This window comes from Muntiacus reevesi, chromosome 3, assembly GCF_963930625.1.
Source record: "Muntiacus reevesi chromosome 3, mMunRee1.1, whole genome shotgun sequence".
NCBI classification, from domain to species: Eukaryota; Metazoa; Chordata; class Mammalia; order Artiodactyla; family Cervidae; genus Muntiacus; species Muntiacus reevesi.
In genome coordinates this window covers 17668280-17682363 of record NC_089251.1, presented here as the reverse complement: position 1 = coordinate 17682363, position 14084 = coordinate 17668280, and the positions used below count along the sequence as shown (strand labels likewise).

General features: G+C 36.8%; 1 protein-coding gene across 10 annotated transcripts in view; it reads left to right on the top strand.

The window, feature by feature from the left end:
- Window positions 1–14084, top strand: part of KIDINS220 (kinase D interacting substrate 220) — an 89716-nt gene that overhangs the window by 38863 nt on the left and 36769 nt on the right. For all 10 annotated transcript variants that reach the window (XM_065928557.1, XM_065928555.1, XM_065928553.1 and 7 more), the window contains 5 exons: window positions 849–989; window positions 1803–2046; window positions 2216–2304; window positions 3777–3921; window positions 4617–4779. In XM_065928557.1, coding sequence (XP_065784629.1) covers window positions 849–989; window positions 1803–2046; window positions 2216–2304; window positions 3777–3921; window positions 4617–4779 — 782 coding nt within the window. The remainder of the gene's footprint in view (window positions 1–848; window positions 990–1802; window positions 2047–2215; window positions 2305–3776; window positions 3922–4616; window positions 4780–14084) is intronic.

Sequence of the window (14084 nt, the reverse complement as noted above, 5' to 3'; positions counted from 1 at the left end):
CATGTATAGTGTGGAAAAAGTTATAACAGGAACATCTTTTTATAAAACCGACTTTTACCAGATCCTTATAGAGTTAACTATAGCTTCAGTACTTTGGCTCCCTGATGCGAAGAACCAATTCATTGGCAAATAGCCTGGTGCTGGGAAAGATTGAAGGCAAAGGAGAAGGAGACGGCAGAGGATGAGATGGTTAGATGGCATCACCGACTCTATGCACATGAATTTGAGCAAACCTGAGGAAATAGTGGAAGACAGAGGAGCCTGATGTGCTGCAGTCCGTGGGGTCGCAGAGTCAAACACAACTTAGCAGCTAAACAGCAACAGCAGAGTTAGCAGATACCCCTCAGGAGGTAGTTATTACCTAGTAGTGTAGAATTGCTCTGCAGCCTGGTAGAGGAGACAGATTGAACCACCAAAACATAGAAGATAGGAATGCATTTTTTAGAGTAAAAAAGGACTTTATACATTTATCCACAGCCCCTTCCTTTGTTCAAGGTCACATGCCGTCTGGAAGCCAGTTGTGGTGAGGCATGTAGATCATTTGGATTTGCATTCTGATCTGTATTCTGACCTTCAGAGCATGTGATCTTGGCATATAAGTCACTTCAGCCGAGTTTGTCCTTTTAAAATGTATATGACATTGTCTACCTCTTTGTAAGAAATGCTCTAATTTAGATGAAGGCACTTTATAAATGGTGACACATTCACTACAGTTCCACTAAATGGAACCACAGCTGGCAGCAAGCACTTTAGGTTTCTTTTCTTCTAGTAGGTGACTTTCAGGCTCTTTAAGAGAGGTACTTAAGTTTCTCGTATCTTCAGCACAGTGTATCCTTTCTTTTGCACAGGTTCTTAAGTGTGAAGTGGAATTGATGGCCAGGATGGCAAAAACCATTGACAGCTTCACTCAGAATCAGACAAGGCTGGTGGTTATCATCGACGGATTAGATGCCTGTGAGCAGGACAAAGTACTCCAGATGCTGGACACTGTACGTCTTAACCCTCTTGAAACTTGTAACTGTCACATATGTGGCAGCTGAGAGGAACAGCTTCATGAATATCTTAAGTGGAATTTGAATACTATTTTTTCTTTTATAAAAACAACTGTGTATTTTATGCAGAAACAGCATAAGTTTTATTCCAAGCACATTTAATCAATTTTAGGTTAATGGCAGTGTGAGGGGAAACATGAATGGGGTGGGGGGTCTCTAAAGTCCAGGTTGTGATTCCAGCGTTTCTGTACAGATGGTTATGGTTAGAATATAGATAGGGGTGGGGAGACCACAGAATTTGTGGAGTTTTTGTTAAAAAGTAAGAAAGGTCAGTGGCTTTCTGTAAGGTCTGGTATAAGCAGCGGTGTGTGCCTGTGATCAGAGACCAGTGTGTGCAGTTCACCGTGTCTGCTTGTATTTCTCATGCGTGTGGATCTTACTAGACGAGTGTGTGCAGTGTACCGTGTCTGCTCATGAGTACTTCATGAGTGTTTCTCATGTTTGTGGATCTTACTTCTTAATGTAGATCCTGAGGGTCTCAAAGTAGGACAGGACCAATTGTTTCCTTCGGAGATTCTATCACTGTCAAATGTTGAAAAATTGTCAGGTGGTGAAAAACCAGATTGAGACTTCAAGAAAATTTGTTTTCACATAGAATAACATTTGAATGAGAAGGAAATGCTATTTTTAAAATGTAGTCACAAAGGCTAACACAGAGGTAGTCACAAAGGCTAACCTCTTTGAAGAGAGGTTTTGTTACTTTGAATAATTTAAGTTTTTTACTGTGATTATACATTTCTTCTACCACAGGTTCGAGTTCTGTTTTCAAAAGGCCCATTCATTGCCATTTTTGCAAGTGATCCACATATTATCATAAAGGCAATTAATCAGAACCTCAATAGTGTGCTTCGTGACTCAAATATCAATGGGCATGACTATATGCGCAATATAGTTCATCTGCCCGTTTTCCTCAACAGTCGGGGACTAAGCAGTGCAAGAAAATTTCTTGTGACTTCAACAACTAATGGAGATGTTCCATGCTCAGATAATCCAGGTAAAGATCAAGTTCCTTGGGTACTTTGGGTTTGAAGTGGTTCTGTAGTTTTTCATTTTGCATCTCCTCTTAACCTTGAAAAGTATTGTTTGAATTTCTCATGACTCTTTAAGTATCATTTACAGCAGAGTTTCAGGACAAATGGTGCTTTCTTGATAAACTCTTTTAGGGATGCAGGAAGATGCTGACAGAAGAGTTTCACAAAACAGCCTTGGAGAGATGACAAAACTTGGTAGCAAGACCGCCCTTAATAGACGGGTAAGATGGTGTATGTTTTGAGCCATTTGTTTATATTGCTGCTGTTTAAGTAAAACCAAGGTGAGGCCACTTAATATTTTATAAATACTACATTGAGCTCATAAAGTACATTTTATCATTGGTGGTTTTTCAGGGAATGTCTGAATCTAGAGCCATAATAACTGTAAATTATATAGGGAGTGCCCAGCCTCTCCCAGCATGCTCTCAGCCCAGGTCCCACTCCAGACCAGTTGAATCAGAACCTCTGAGAGTGAGATTTGAAAGCTTCCCAAATGATGTCACTGGGGGCAGAGAACCACTGGGTTCATCCCAGGACAGGTTGTGCTTGTCCCAGGGCCCATTGTCACCACAACTGTAAAGGGGAGAGGCTTGTGGTGTGAGAACCAGTCTTTGCTGTGTTGTCCCGTTGGCTGACCTCCTGCCCTAATGTTTGTGAGGTGTGCGCTCTTTTTTCCTATCCCCCACAAAGTGACCTTGTGTGCCTTTCCCAGTCTGTTGGTTGTCTCCTGGGAGACACTGTAGTTTCCCTGCCCTGCCCTATCCTAGGAGCCTTTTGTAAAGAACTGGGGCTATTATAAGACAGGAGATGTACCTTTGCAGCTAAGTGATGGTAACAGTGCTGCTTATGGGTGGCGAACTTGGTCTAGCATCAGTGATATTTCCCACTACCCGCCCTGCCCCTGCCCCCCACCCCGGTTTGCGAATCTTTAATTGGGACATTTTACATTTTAAAAACTATTTTCAGGTATTTTGATCTTATGCCTTTACCATGTTCAAGTATGGATGCAGAAATAATATTATGAAGGATAATTGACAGCTCTAAATTAAGAGTGGGGTATGAGTTGCCATTTAGAATTTCTGTCCTGAGAGCCTGGACTGTTGGGTTCCCTTATCTCATGACCTTAGATGAGAACCACCCTCGTTGTGCCTGCTTCTCCTGATTGGATGGGACCCCCACCCATCCCGCCCAGTAGAGAGCCTTTCATTCTTACTAGACATGAGGATACAGCAGCTGTGCCCTTTCAGTAATTGTCACGTTTGAAAATAACCTAAAAATCAAAATGCTGAATCCTTAAATCTGGGCAAGGGGTTACTTGCTTTATTATCAGGGTTCCTATAGATACTGAGCTGCCTTAAGAGTTTGAATTGAATTTTCTTTATACAATTCAGCTTATTTGTAGTTTTCAAGGCATTGGGCTTTCTCTGATTATATAACTATAAATCAGGTACACCCAAAGCTAAACCATAGTCTCTGATGCATTTGCTGGAAATACTTACTTTATAGAGTTCAGTACATATTCTACTTCAGGGAGGAATAATAATACTTTTTGTTTCTATTTCATCTTCCTCTTTGACTGAAATTTTGAATTGTTTTTGTTGTTGACATAAACATGTATTAACTTCTCCAAAAAGCCTCAAGTTCTCAGGGTTGAAGTGAGGATTTGTTCTCACTGACGGTACCCTGTTTTCAGGACACTTACCGAAGAAGGCAGATGCAGCGCACAATAACCCGGCAGATGTCCTTCGACCTCACAAAACTGCTGGTTACGGAGGACTGGTTCAGTGACATAAGTCCACAGACCATGAGAAGACTGCTCAACATTGTTTCTGTTACAGGTGGGTTTCATTGTCTTAGTGTTGTGTGGTAGACAGTAAGGTGCAACATTAACAGAGCAATTCACTTCCAGAAACAAAAGGATGGACTGTGTTTATAGGTTTACACTGCGGAACACCAGTTTTATTTTGCATTGTGTGTCTAATAAAACCAGTGTTAGTTTCGATAGTGAAAATTGACAGTCAGTTGTCTACTATTATTTTAAAATGTGATGATTTAAAAATTTCACCTCAGGTTTAATTTTTCTCTTTGTATAAAAATAATTTTATGCTCATTTGTATGACTATAATTAATTTATTCTTTAAAATGTTGAAGTTCAGATTTTTACATGCTGCTATTCTGCTTTAATTTTCAAATTACATATTTTTTCTTTTTTTAATGTGTTAAATGATATGCACATAAAATTTACCATCTTAACCAGCGTCCATTTGGGTGGTATTAAATACTTTCACTATTTGTGTAACTTTCACCACCATCCATCTCCATAATGCATTTCATTCCATTAAACTGAAACTCTATACTCATCCCCCTGGTCCTCTCCCAGCAGCCATATAAATATAAGGTATGAATTTGTAGTGTAAGTTAAGTGGCAAATTCAAAATCACTGAAAGTTGGTTATTTGTGGATATACAGAATGGTTGGCTTAACATAACATTACACACCTATTAATTCTAAAATGTTTTTGTGTTCTTTAAAGGACGATTACTGAGAGCCAATCAGATAAGCTTCAACTGGGATAGGCTTGCTAGCTGGATCAATCTAACTGAGCAGTGGCCGTACAGAACTTCATGGCTCATACTGTATTTGGAAGAGACTGAAGGTATCCCAGATCAAATGACATTAAAAACCATCTATGAAAGGTACTTTATCTTACCTCTTTATATTTAAATTTGTTTTAAATTGAGTTGACTCTTAAGAAAAAAGTTAATGTATACAAAGCAAAATGAATGCAAAATAATATGTATAAAATGTAGAGTTCTGAGTTTAATCATTCTCATTAGTAATTTTTCCATTATAATTTCAGAGTTGTATTAGCACAGGTATATATCCCATTACGTAAAATTTGCAGCTTTATTTGGATAGATTCTTTCTTTCTCAGTGTAACCTATATGATAAAAGATGTTTAATTAATAGTCCTATTAGATTTATGTATTTAAATATACAAAAGACAAACCTTGAAACATTGTTTAATGTCCATTTTATTTTTTATTCTAAGTGTCTTGATAGAATGTTGAGGAGGTCTCATTTTCCAAATCATTAGTGCAGGTGTTTTCACAGCTTTGTATATGGAAGACCTGGGGAACTGTGAATACAGGCTGGTAAACATGCTTTGCACTAAACAGTAGAGGAATTTATTGTTCTTTTATAGTCATTGGAAGTACTTTTAAATCTACTGATAAAGAAATTGATTTAAGTTTTTTCTGGGAAAACACGCAGTCAAGGCTCAGTGTAGTGTCAAGTTTTGAGAGTACCACTTTCTTGTCAAATTCACAAACAAAATTATAATCCTCTTTGTTTACCAGAATACTTAATACCTTCATAGCTTTCAATTACAACTCTAAATAAAAGGTATCTCTTAGGAAAAAATGCAATTCAAGGGAGCTATGTAATTGTATAAAACTTAGTATAATTGAAGCATTATTTTGAACATGTAAATGACATAGTAAACCTGACCAACCATTCAGTGTAGAGTTTCTGTACTAAACTTTTAAAATTCCAAATAGTTTCTCCTTGAGTATTATCAGCATATGGTTTTCATTATTTTCCAACCCCCATTTTTCATGTACATATTTTATCTAATATTTTCTAGGTAAGTAACTGATTTTAGAATATAGAGGATGGTTGTAATATTTGTCTACACACTTGAGCTCTTGAGGTTGTATGTTCAATTTATGTTACATTAATCAGTGTAAACTGTGTGAGCTGTGTGAAGTAGGTGTTCCAGTAGATGGCAGTGATCCACAGCTGCCGGGGGCCTGCAGAGCAGTGTTACTGAATACATCTGCTCTTTGATATCTTAGAAATCCTCTTTTTATTATGAGATGCATGATTGGTTTTTTCCTTGGTTGTGTAGTAGACTGTTGTTTTGTTTCATGAATAAACATTTGCATTGTAACAGGTGCTACATGGTGAATGTTTGCTGGATGAGCACAGTTTTAGGTTTTGGTGCAGAATAGGACTCAAGTCAGTCTCTTTACCTTCATGTAATTGAACGTGATGCCTAGAAGTTTCGTGTGTCTCAGGAGTGCAAAAACATTGACCAGTGTTCATGCTTTAAGGGCTGTATGCTTAGAGTTCAGCCCTCGGCCCCATGCGTGCTCTGTGAAGAGAGTGAGACTTGGTGAGAGAGTCTGTGTCCTCAGGAAATAGAAGCAGGAGAGATGTAAAAATATCAAAAGGTTTTTATAACTCTCAGAAAAATTCATGATTCAGTTCAATCAGAAAAAGTTTACTAAGTGTCTACTAGGCCCTGCTGCCAATACTGGAGATAACAATGGTGAACAAGTAAATATGTATTTACTTTTTCACCCAGCAATCCCACTGTGGAAATTTACTCTGAACACACACCTCCACAGTGATAAAACAACACTTATACAAGGTTATTTATTGTGACCTTATCTGTAGCACCATAACTTAACTGCATGTTTTTAGAAACATCAGTTGAATAAATTATGGCACATCTACCACAATAGAGTATTTTGTAACTATAGAAAATGAGAAAAAAACTATGGTTTGATATGGAGAAATTGTAAGGATACATTAGTAAGTGAAAACTGCAAAGTGTGAGAGTATATAACATGCTCTATTTGTGTAAGAAAGAAGGGGGAGTAAGGACATCTACATATAAAGATGTAAATATGTATTATTTTTTGTGAAAATATAAAACAACCCACAGGAAGGAAAGAACAAACTAATAAAAATGTTTACCTGAAGATGATGCTTAGATGGGGAATGAGATGTACTCTGAATGTGTATTTTTATATGGTTTGCCTTTCATATATTAAAAAAACTAATTCAAAAAGGATAGAAAAAAGCAAACCCTAATATTGAATACAAACAGGAAGAATTGATGCTAATGATACATGAAACTGATAGTATAACCACACAGAAAAATATTAATTCAAACACCTTGGAACTCAGTTTTCTCTTGACTCTTTATTCTTAATAGAATATACTGAGGACAAAATTAGCTGCAATGAAATGTTGAACTTAGTAGGTTTATTGTTGCTAATGGTATTACTATACTCCTGAAGTCTTTTTATGTGTATTGTAAGATAGAGTAAATGAATGAATAAATTGATATTCTTGGAAGCCAGTATTTTTTTTGTGGGAGAAGGGAATACCAATATTGAATGGAAAAAAATTAGGAAGAGCACTGTGGTATTAGATTGAATTTTGTTGTTGTTAGGTCACTAAGTCATGTCTGACTCTGTGATGCCATGGACTGCAGTGCACCAGGCTTCCCTGTCCTTCACTATCTCCTGGAGTTTGCACAGATTCATGTCCATTGAGTTGGTGATGCTATCCAACCATCTCACCCTCTGTTTCCCCCTTCTCTTTTAGCCTTCAGTCTTTCCCAGCATCAAGGTTTTTTTCCAGTGAGTCGGCTCTTCACATGAGTTAGCCAGAGTATTGGAACTTCAGCTTCAGTATCAGTCCTTCCAATGAATATTTAGGGTTGATTTCCTTTAGGATTGACTGGTTTGATCTTGCAGTTCAAGGGGACTTGAAGACTCAAGAGTCTTCTCCAGCACCACTGTCCATGAGATTTCCCAAGAAAGAATACTAGAATGGGTTGCCATTTCCTTCCTCCAGGGGATCTTCCCTGACCCAGGGATTTAACCCAGGTTGCCTGTGTCTTCTGCATTGCAGGCAGATTCTTTACCTGCTGAGCCATCTGGAAAGCAGATTGGATTTGGAAATGTTAAATTATTAACTCATAATTTAAAATGAGGTTTTCCCTTGCTTTGCCCAGCGAAAGGGAGCAAAAATATCCCCAAACTGTGAGCCCACCTGGAGCTGGACTCCTTGGAGAAATGGTTAATTCCAGGTCTGAGGCAGGGAAAGCTCAAGGGGAGTCTGCATTTTTGTGCCAGGAACCAAGGAGGGATGTGTTCGAGGACAGCAGAGTTTGCACAGATAGCCACAGACGTAGTCTGAAGGAGAAGCTTTCAAACTTGGGCCCATTTTCACAAAGAAAAATGATAGTAATGGGTTATAACATATCAACCAAAAAAAAAAAAAAATCCACGAGTCCATAGTAATGCTTAGAAGAGAGCAAACAAGGAATAATTCTTTGTTTTAGAATGCCAGCTAATAAATGTAGAAGGAATGAGTGAAATTAAAAAAATTATCATTTTTAATCCCCAATATAATCATTGATTCAAGCAAGGATCAACAGTGGCTGCAAAAACCACTGGGGGGAAGTTGTTGGGGAATACGAGGCACACATGATCTCAAAGTGTCACTCTCCAGGTTATGTGCAACCACAGAAGAAATGCCCTTGCTGGGAGAGACTTGTCGCCAGTTTTAATCAAATAGTCAAGTCTGACATCAGTAATGGGAGGCATAGCATTGTGTTGTTTAGTCGCTAAGTTGTGTTTGACTCTTCGCAACCCCATGGACTGTGGTACGCCAGGCTTCCCTGTCCTTCACCATCTCCTGGAATTTGCGCAGATTCATGTTCATTGAGTCAGTGATGCTATCTAACCATCCCATTCTTTGCCACCCTCTTCTTGTCTGCCTTCAGTCTTTCCCAGCATCAGGCTCGTGTGACTCTAGATAAAATGCAATAGAATGTACCACATCACCTATGTGCTCTTGTTGCCAGCCATGTTTTACTGTGTCTTAATTGTGAGGAAACAGCCAGATAAATCTGAGATGTGAAACACTCTGCAAGGCAACTGGCTTAGGTTCCATATTGGCCACTGAGGAAGACTGAAGAGATCCCACAGCCCAAATGCAGCGTGTGAGCAGTGATTGGAATCTATCAGAAGAATAGAGCACTGAAGGGCATTTTGTGGGCAGTTGGGGAATTTGAGTTTTTGAGTTAATGTTAATATCCTTCGGTAATGTTAATATCCTTTGGTATGCTAAGGGTTTTTGGGGGACATTCATGCTGAAGTATTTAGGTGTGAAATACACTTTCAGATGGTTTGGCAAAAGGAAAGTATGTATGTGTGTGTAGATGAAGTACCTGGTTCTTATTAAAAAATTTTCCTCTTTCCATGCCTTTTATTCTCCACAGTGACTGTTCAGTAAATCCTTTGTTAACATTTTTACTTAGGGACATAATTTGAATTAAATGAATCTAAGAGCTGTACTCCTTAGTGCATTCCTGTGATTTTAATAACCTTTTCACACATGCCAAATTGAAAATCATTATGTATCTATACATGGCTCTTCTGAAAGTTCTAAAAAAAAACTACTATTTTGCTCCATGGTGGCAGAATGAATCACAAACCACATGTTATTCACTGGTTGATTCTAATGTCAGAATCAGCCAGTACCTCTAAAGGTATGGAGCATGTGGGTATGGAAGGTGCACTTCTCATTACTGTACCCATTCTAGTTAATTTTCTTCATGTGATATATGTTTAGTGTGGGTCTTTACTGTCAGTTAGGGCTCAGATTGTGTCCTTTGTGCTTTTATGTGTTCCAGCTGCCTGAGGACGTAGGGTAGAGGGACAAATATGCAAAGCATCTAATGCTCTTGAAGAACTTACAGATATATATCTACACACATACATACCCTTTTCTTTTGCCAAACCATCTGAAAGTGTATTCACACCTAAATACTTCAGGATTCCCAAAGACATCATTGCCACACACACACACACACACACACACACACACACACACACACACACACTCTCTCTCTCTCTCTCACAGACATCATTGCCACACACACACACACACACACACACACACACACACACTCTCTCTCTCTCTCTCTCTCTCTCTCTCTCTCTCTCTCTCTTTATTTATTTCCTAAACCATTAGAGGGTAAATTATATGCAACGTTATCTTCTGTCCCTCATCACTTAAGTATATAAGGAATATATATTCTGATTGAAAGTAAAATGTACACATTTGAAACAACTGGAATAAAGTAAAAATGTGATGGCTCAAACAATTAGCCAGTTAACAAGTTTTATCAATAATGGGCCGAAACACTCCTTTCTGGATGATAGAAAGCTTTTCAGGCTAAAACTAATGTTCTTTTCTAATAGACCTTTTAAAAGGTCTAATTACTTGCCCTTTTAAAACTTTTCACGCCAATTTCCAGCATTTGAGCCTCAAGCTTACACGACTTCCTAATGTTCAAGGAAATTCTCAGAAATTTACATTTTAATTAGTTATATCATACAAACAAAAGAAAATATATTATCACCTGTAGTTTAAAGATAATGGTAAAAATTCGCCCTGTTTGTTAAATAAAACATTTGTCAAAAGTTTTGGGGGAAAGTATATTTTTTATTTTTAATCATAGGAAAAATAGCGTGGAGTGAATTTTTGCAGTGAGAATATTCTATGCCTATAAATATAGACTATTTTATATTGGAGGTATAATGAGGTAATGAGAACTTTGCAATTAAGTTAATCTATTATTTTATACTTTAGCTCTTGGTGGGCCTGCCATCCATGATTGGGTAGAATGCAGAGTGACTTTGAGATGTGTCTTTTTTTTTAAAAGAAACGACTGTGTCCTTTATGCCCGCAGATACTTAGAAATACTGTTTTGTATCTATTCTAAGGGAAAGAAAAAGATAATTTAGTAAGAATCTTTGAGAGTTCATTAAGGAATTGATTTAATTTAATGTGATCTTGAATGAAAAACTATAGGGAGACAGTTTGATCAGTATATCAAAAAATCATATTGGAATATATTAGAATAACTCAGATGACTGTTCTAGTTAACCATAGTTGAGTTCTTTGATGCTATTGCTTGTCATTTGAATAATAAAAAGTTTTATTTATGGCAGACAGAAAGCAGCAGTATATAATTGATATTCATTTATTTTATTAAAGAAATCTGATTTGGTAAAAACAATCAGAAAATAGTATTTTTAACACTAGTAGTAAAATTTTTTTAATCCATAAAAAGCCTCATTTATTTTTATAGCAATTTGATGATACATCTGCTTGCTTTATTCAGCTGAAAAAGAAAATGTTGGTTCTTGGTGTTTGGTAAAATTGCTTTGTTAAATTATTTTCTAAATTGTTCAACTTTTAACAAATGACATTTGATACTAACACTGGAAAGCAATTTCAGCTAATTAAGTAGATCCCTCTATAAACCATTGGAACATTAAGATGACATACTGTTCATTCAAGATTATTTTAATTGGTACAATTATTGTAATTTTCTTGCAATTATGTGTTGAGCTAAAAGCTTTTGTCTAGATCATTTGAGGGTTTTTTTTGTTAACATACATTTAGTAAGAAGAAAAGGAGTAAAATAAAAACTAGATAAAGATTTTCTGTCTACTTTTATTGCAGAGTTTTAGACCCCATTGAGATATTTTAGTATAAAACTTTATTTCTGATATTTTTTAGTATTAAGCATTTTAAGCAATGATAGAGGTTTTTGAAAGATCAATTTAAATAGCTTCCATGAAAAAATATAAAATAAATAGCTTCCATGAAAGTACTGCTTCAAATGTCTGTTTTGACACTCAGCAAGTCTTTTTTTTTTTTCCATTTATTTTTATTAGTTGGACGCTAATTACTTTACAATATTGTAGTGGTTTTTGCCATACATTGACATGAATCAGCCATGGATTTACATGTGTTCCCCATCCTGAACCCCCCTCCCACCTCCCTCCCCATCCCATCCCTCTGGGTCATCCCAGTGCACCAGCCCCAAGCACTTGTCTCATGCATCCAACCTGGACTGGTGATCTGTTTCACACTTGATAGTATACATGTTTCGATGCTGTTCTCTCAGATCATCCCACCCTCGCCTTCTCCCATAGAGTCCAAAAGTCTGTTATATACATCTGTGTCTCTCTTTCTGTCTTGCATATAGGGTTATCGTTACCATCTTTCTAAATTCCACATATATGCGTTAGTATACTGTATTGGTGTTTATCTTTCTGGTTTACTTCACTGTGTATAATGGGCTCCAGTTTTATCCATCTCATTAGAACTGATTCAAATGTATTCTTTTTAATGTCAGCCAGTCTTTTACTTAGAATGATGTGGTCAGAATTAGGCTTGTTAGGTAAGGATAATGTTGTCCTTTGTTTTGGTACTTGATTTTTTTAGAGCAGTTGAGTAAGTTTTGAGAGAGCTTCAGAATGGTAGCCATTTCCATTTCCCTGAAATAGCTATTTGCTGAGTAGACACTATAGACATCTAATTTGTAAAATTGATCCAAAGTTCAGTATATTTAAACTATTCAAGGAGTAGTGTTTCTGTGCTTACAACATTTTTCATAATGAAACATCATGTTGGATGATACTCCTTCCTGATACTCAGCCAAACTTTTCATAAGCTTAGTTTTATCACTTCTAGTTACCTCACACCTCTCTTCGCTCTCACTGACTACCTTCCTCTTTCCTTCAAGTTCTGGGTTATTTCTGATACTCTCCCCACCCCATCACGTGGCCCAGACTATGCACAGGCTTGTTTCCTTTGAATGTGGATGGAAGTTATGAATTTGAATAACATAAAAAATTGGATGCTAGATAGTTTAGATTTGTAAGGAAATTGTCTTATCTTCTTGGTGGTACGCAGTTCATTCTTGTACTGATGATTTTTTCTTCAATTTAGGTTTGAGATACTATAAATATTTATTCCCAATACTGTTGCATGCATGCCCTTTTATGGTTTTTTGTAGGTAGTTGAGAATCCTAATGAAATTCTGTATTCTTGATAGGTGTTGGTGTTGTCATCATTCCACAGTTAATAATTTATTATCTTGTGTGTAATTGTTACTTCCATTTTTATTCCCAGAACATTCTTGCCCTTAATGTATATACAATGTGAACACTTTTTTCAGAATTTCAGTACTTTATCATATCTTTATTGGCTCAGACGGTAAAGCATCTGCCTGCAATGTGGGAGACTGGGGTTTGATCCCTGGGTTAGGAAGATCCCCTGGAGAAGGAAATGGCAACCCCCTCCAGTACTCTTGAAAATTCCATGGACGGAGGAGCCTGGTAGGCTACAGTCCATGCGGTCATAAAGAGTCGGACATGACTGAGCAACTTCACTTTTTCTTTTCTACTTTCTTTTTTATCTTTAAAAAAAAAAACTCATCAAATTCTTTGCAAGCTCATGAAATAATTCTCTGTATAAAAAAGGAACCTAAGTAGGTTTGTGTTGAAAAAAAAAGATTAAAATCTAAAATAGAAATCACATTTTAACAGGATAAAATAAATAACGGTATATTTGCAAGATTTCACCTGAAGATTGAGCCTTCAAAGAACCATGAACAAAGATGCCTGTAAACAGATGTAGTGTTGACAGTTAAACATGCATTTCTTGTTGTGTGTTGTTTATTTTTATTCATTGTCTTTGTGGAAATTACTTGGAGAACTCAGGTTCCTAAAGATAAGTAAAGGTGAAGGGCAGACTTTTTTGGTTTATTTTGATAGGCCTGAAAAATATCTCTAGTTTTGTTTGGAGAAAAAAAAATGAAACAGAATGAGACATGTTTGAGTGTTTGAGTTTATCTATTTATATATTTTGCAACTTCTTTGTTTTATCATTGCTACCAGGCTCCTAGCAACATTCAGTATCCTTAATAGATACTTGCATTGCAGTTTCTTTAATATTTGTTTCCTGAATTAGACTGATAACTCCATGAAGTGTAACTTCCTTAAACCTTGCTGAATTCCTTGTTTTTAGACATTCTTGACATAAAGTAGGCGGTGTGGGTATTTCTGAAAGAATAAAGAAATATGATGATGACATTTGCTTTGGGGAAAGCATGGTGTGGGGGAACGTGGTAAGTGAGAAGGCACATTTTATCTTGAAAAGAATACTATCCATACAGACTAGTCCTTCTTTGGTTCTAAATGTAGGTGAACACTTTCCTTTGTTATTACAACAGGGGATCCCTGGGTGAGGCACACAGAAAGTTTTCAGAACACAAAGATTGAATGATGACATATTTCAGCTAACACCTAGTAGATTCTGCCTTTTGTCAGGTGAT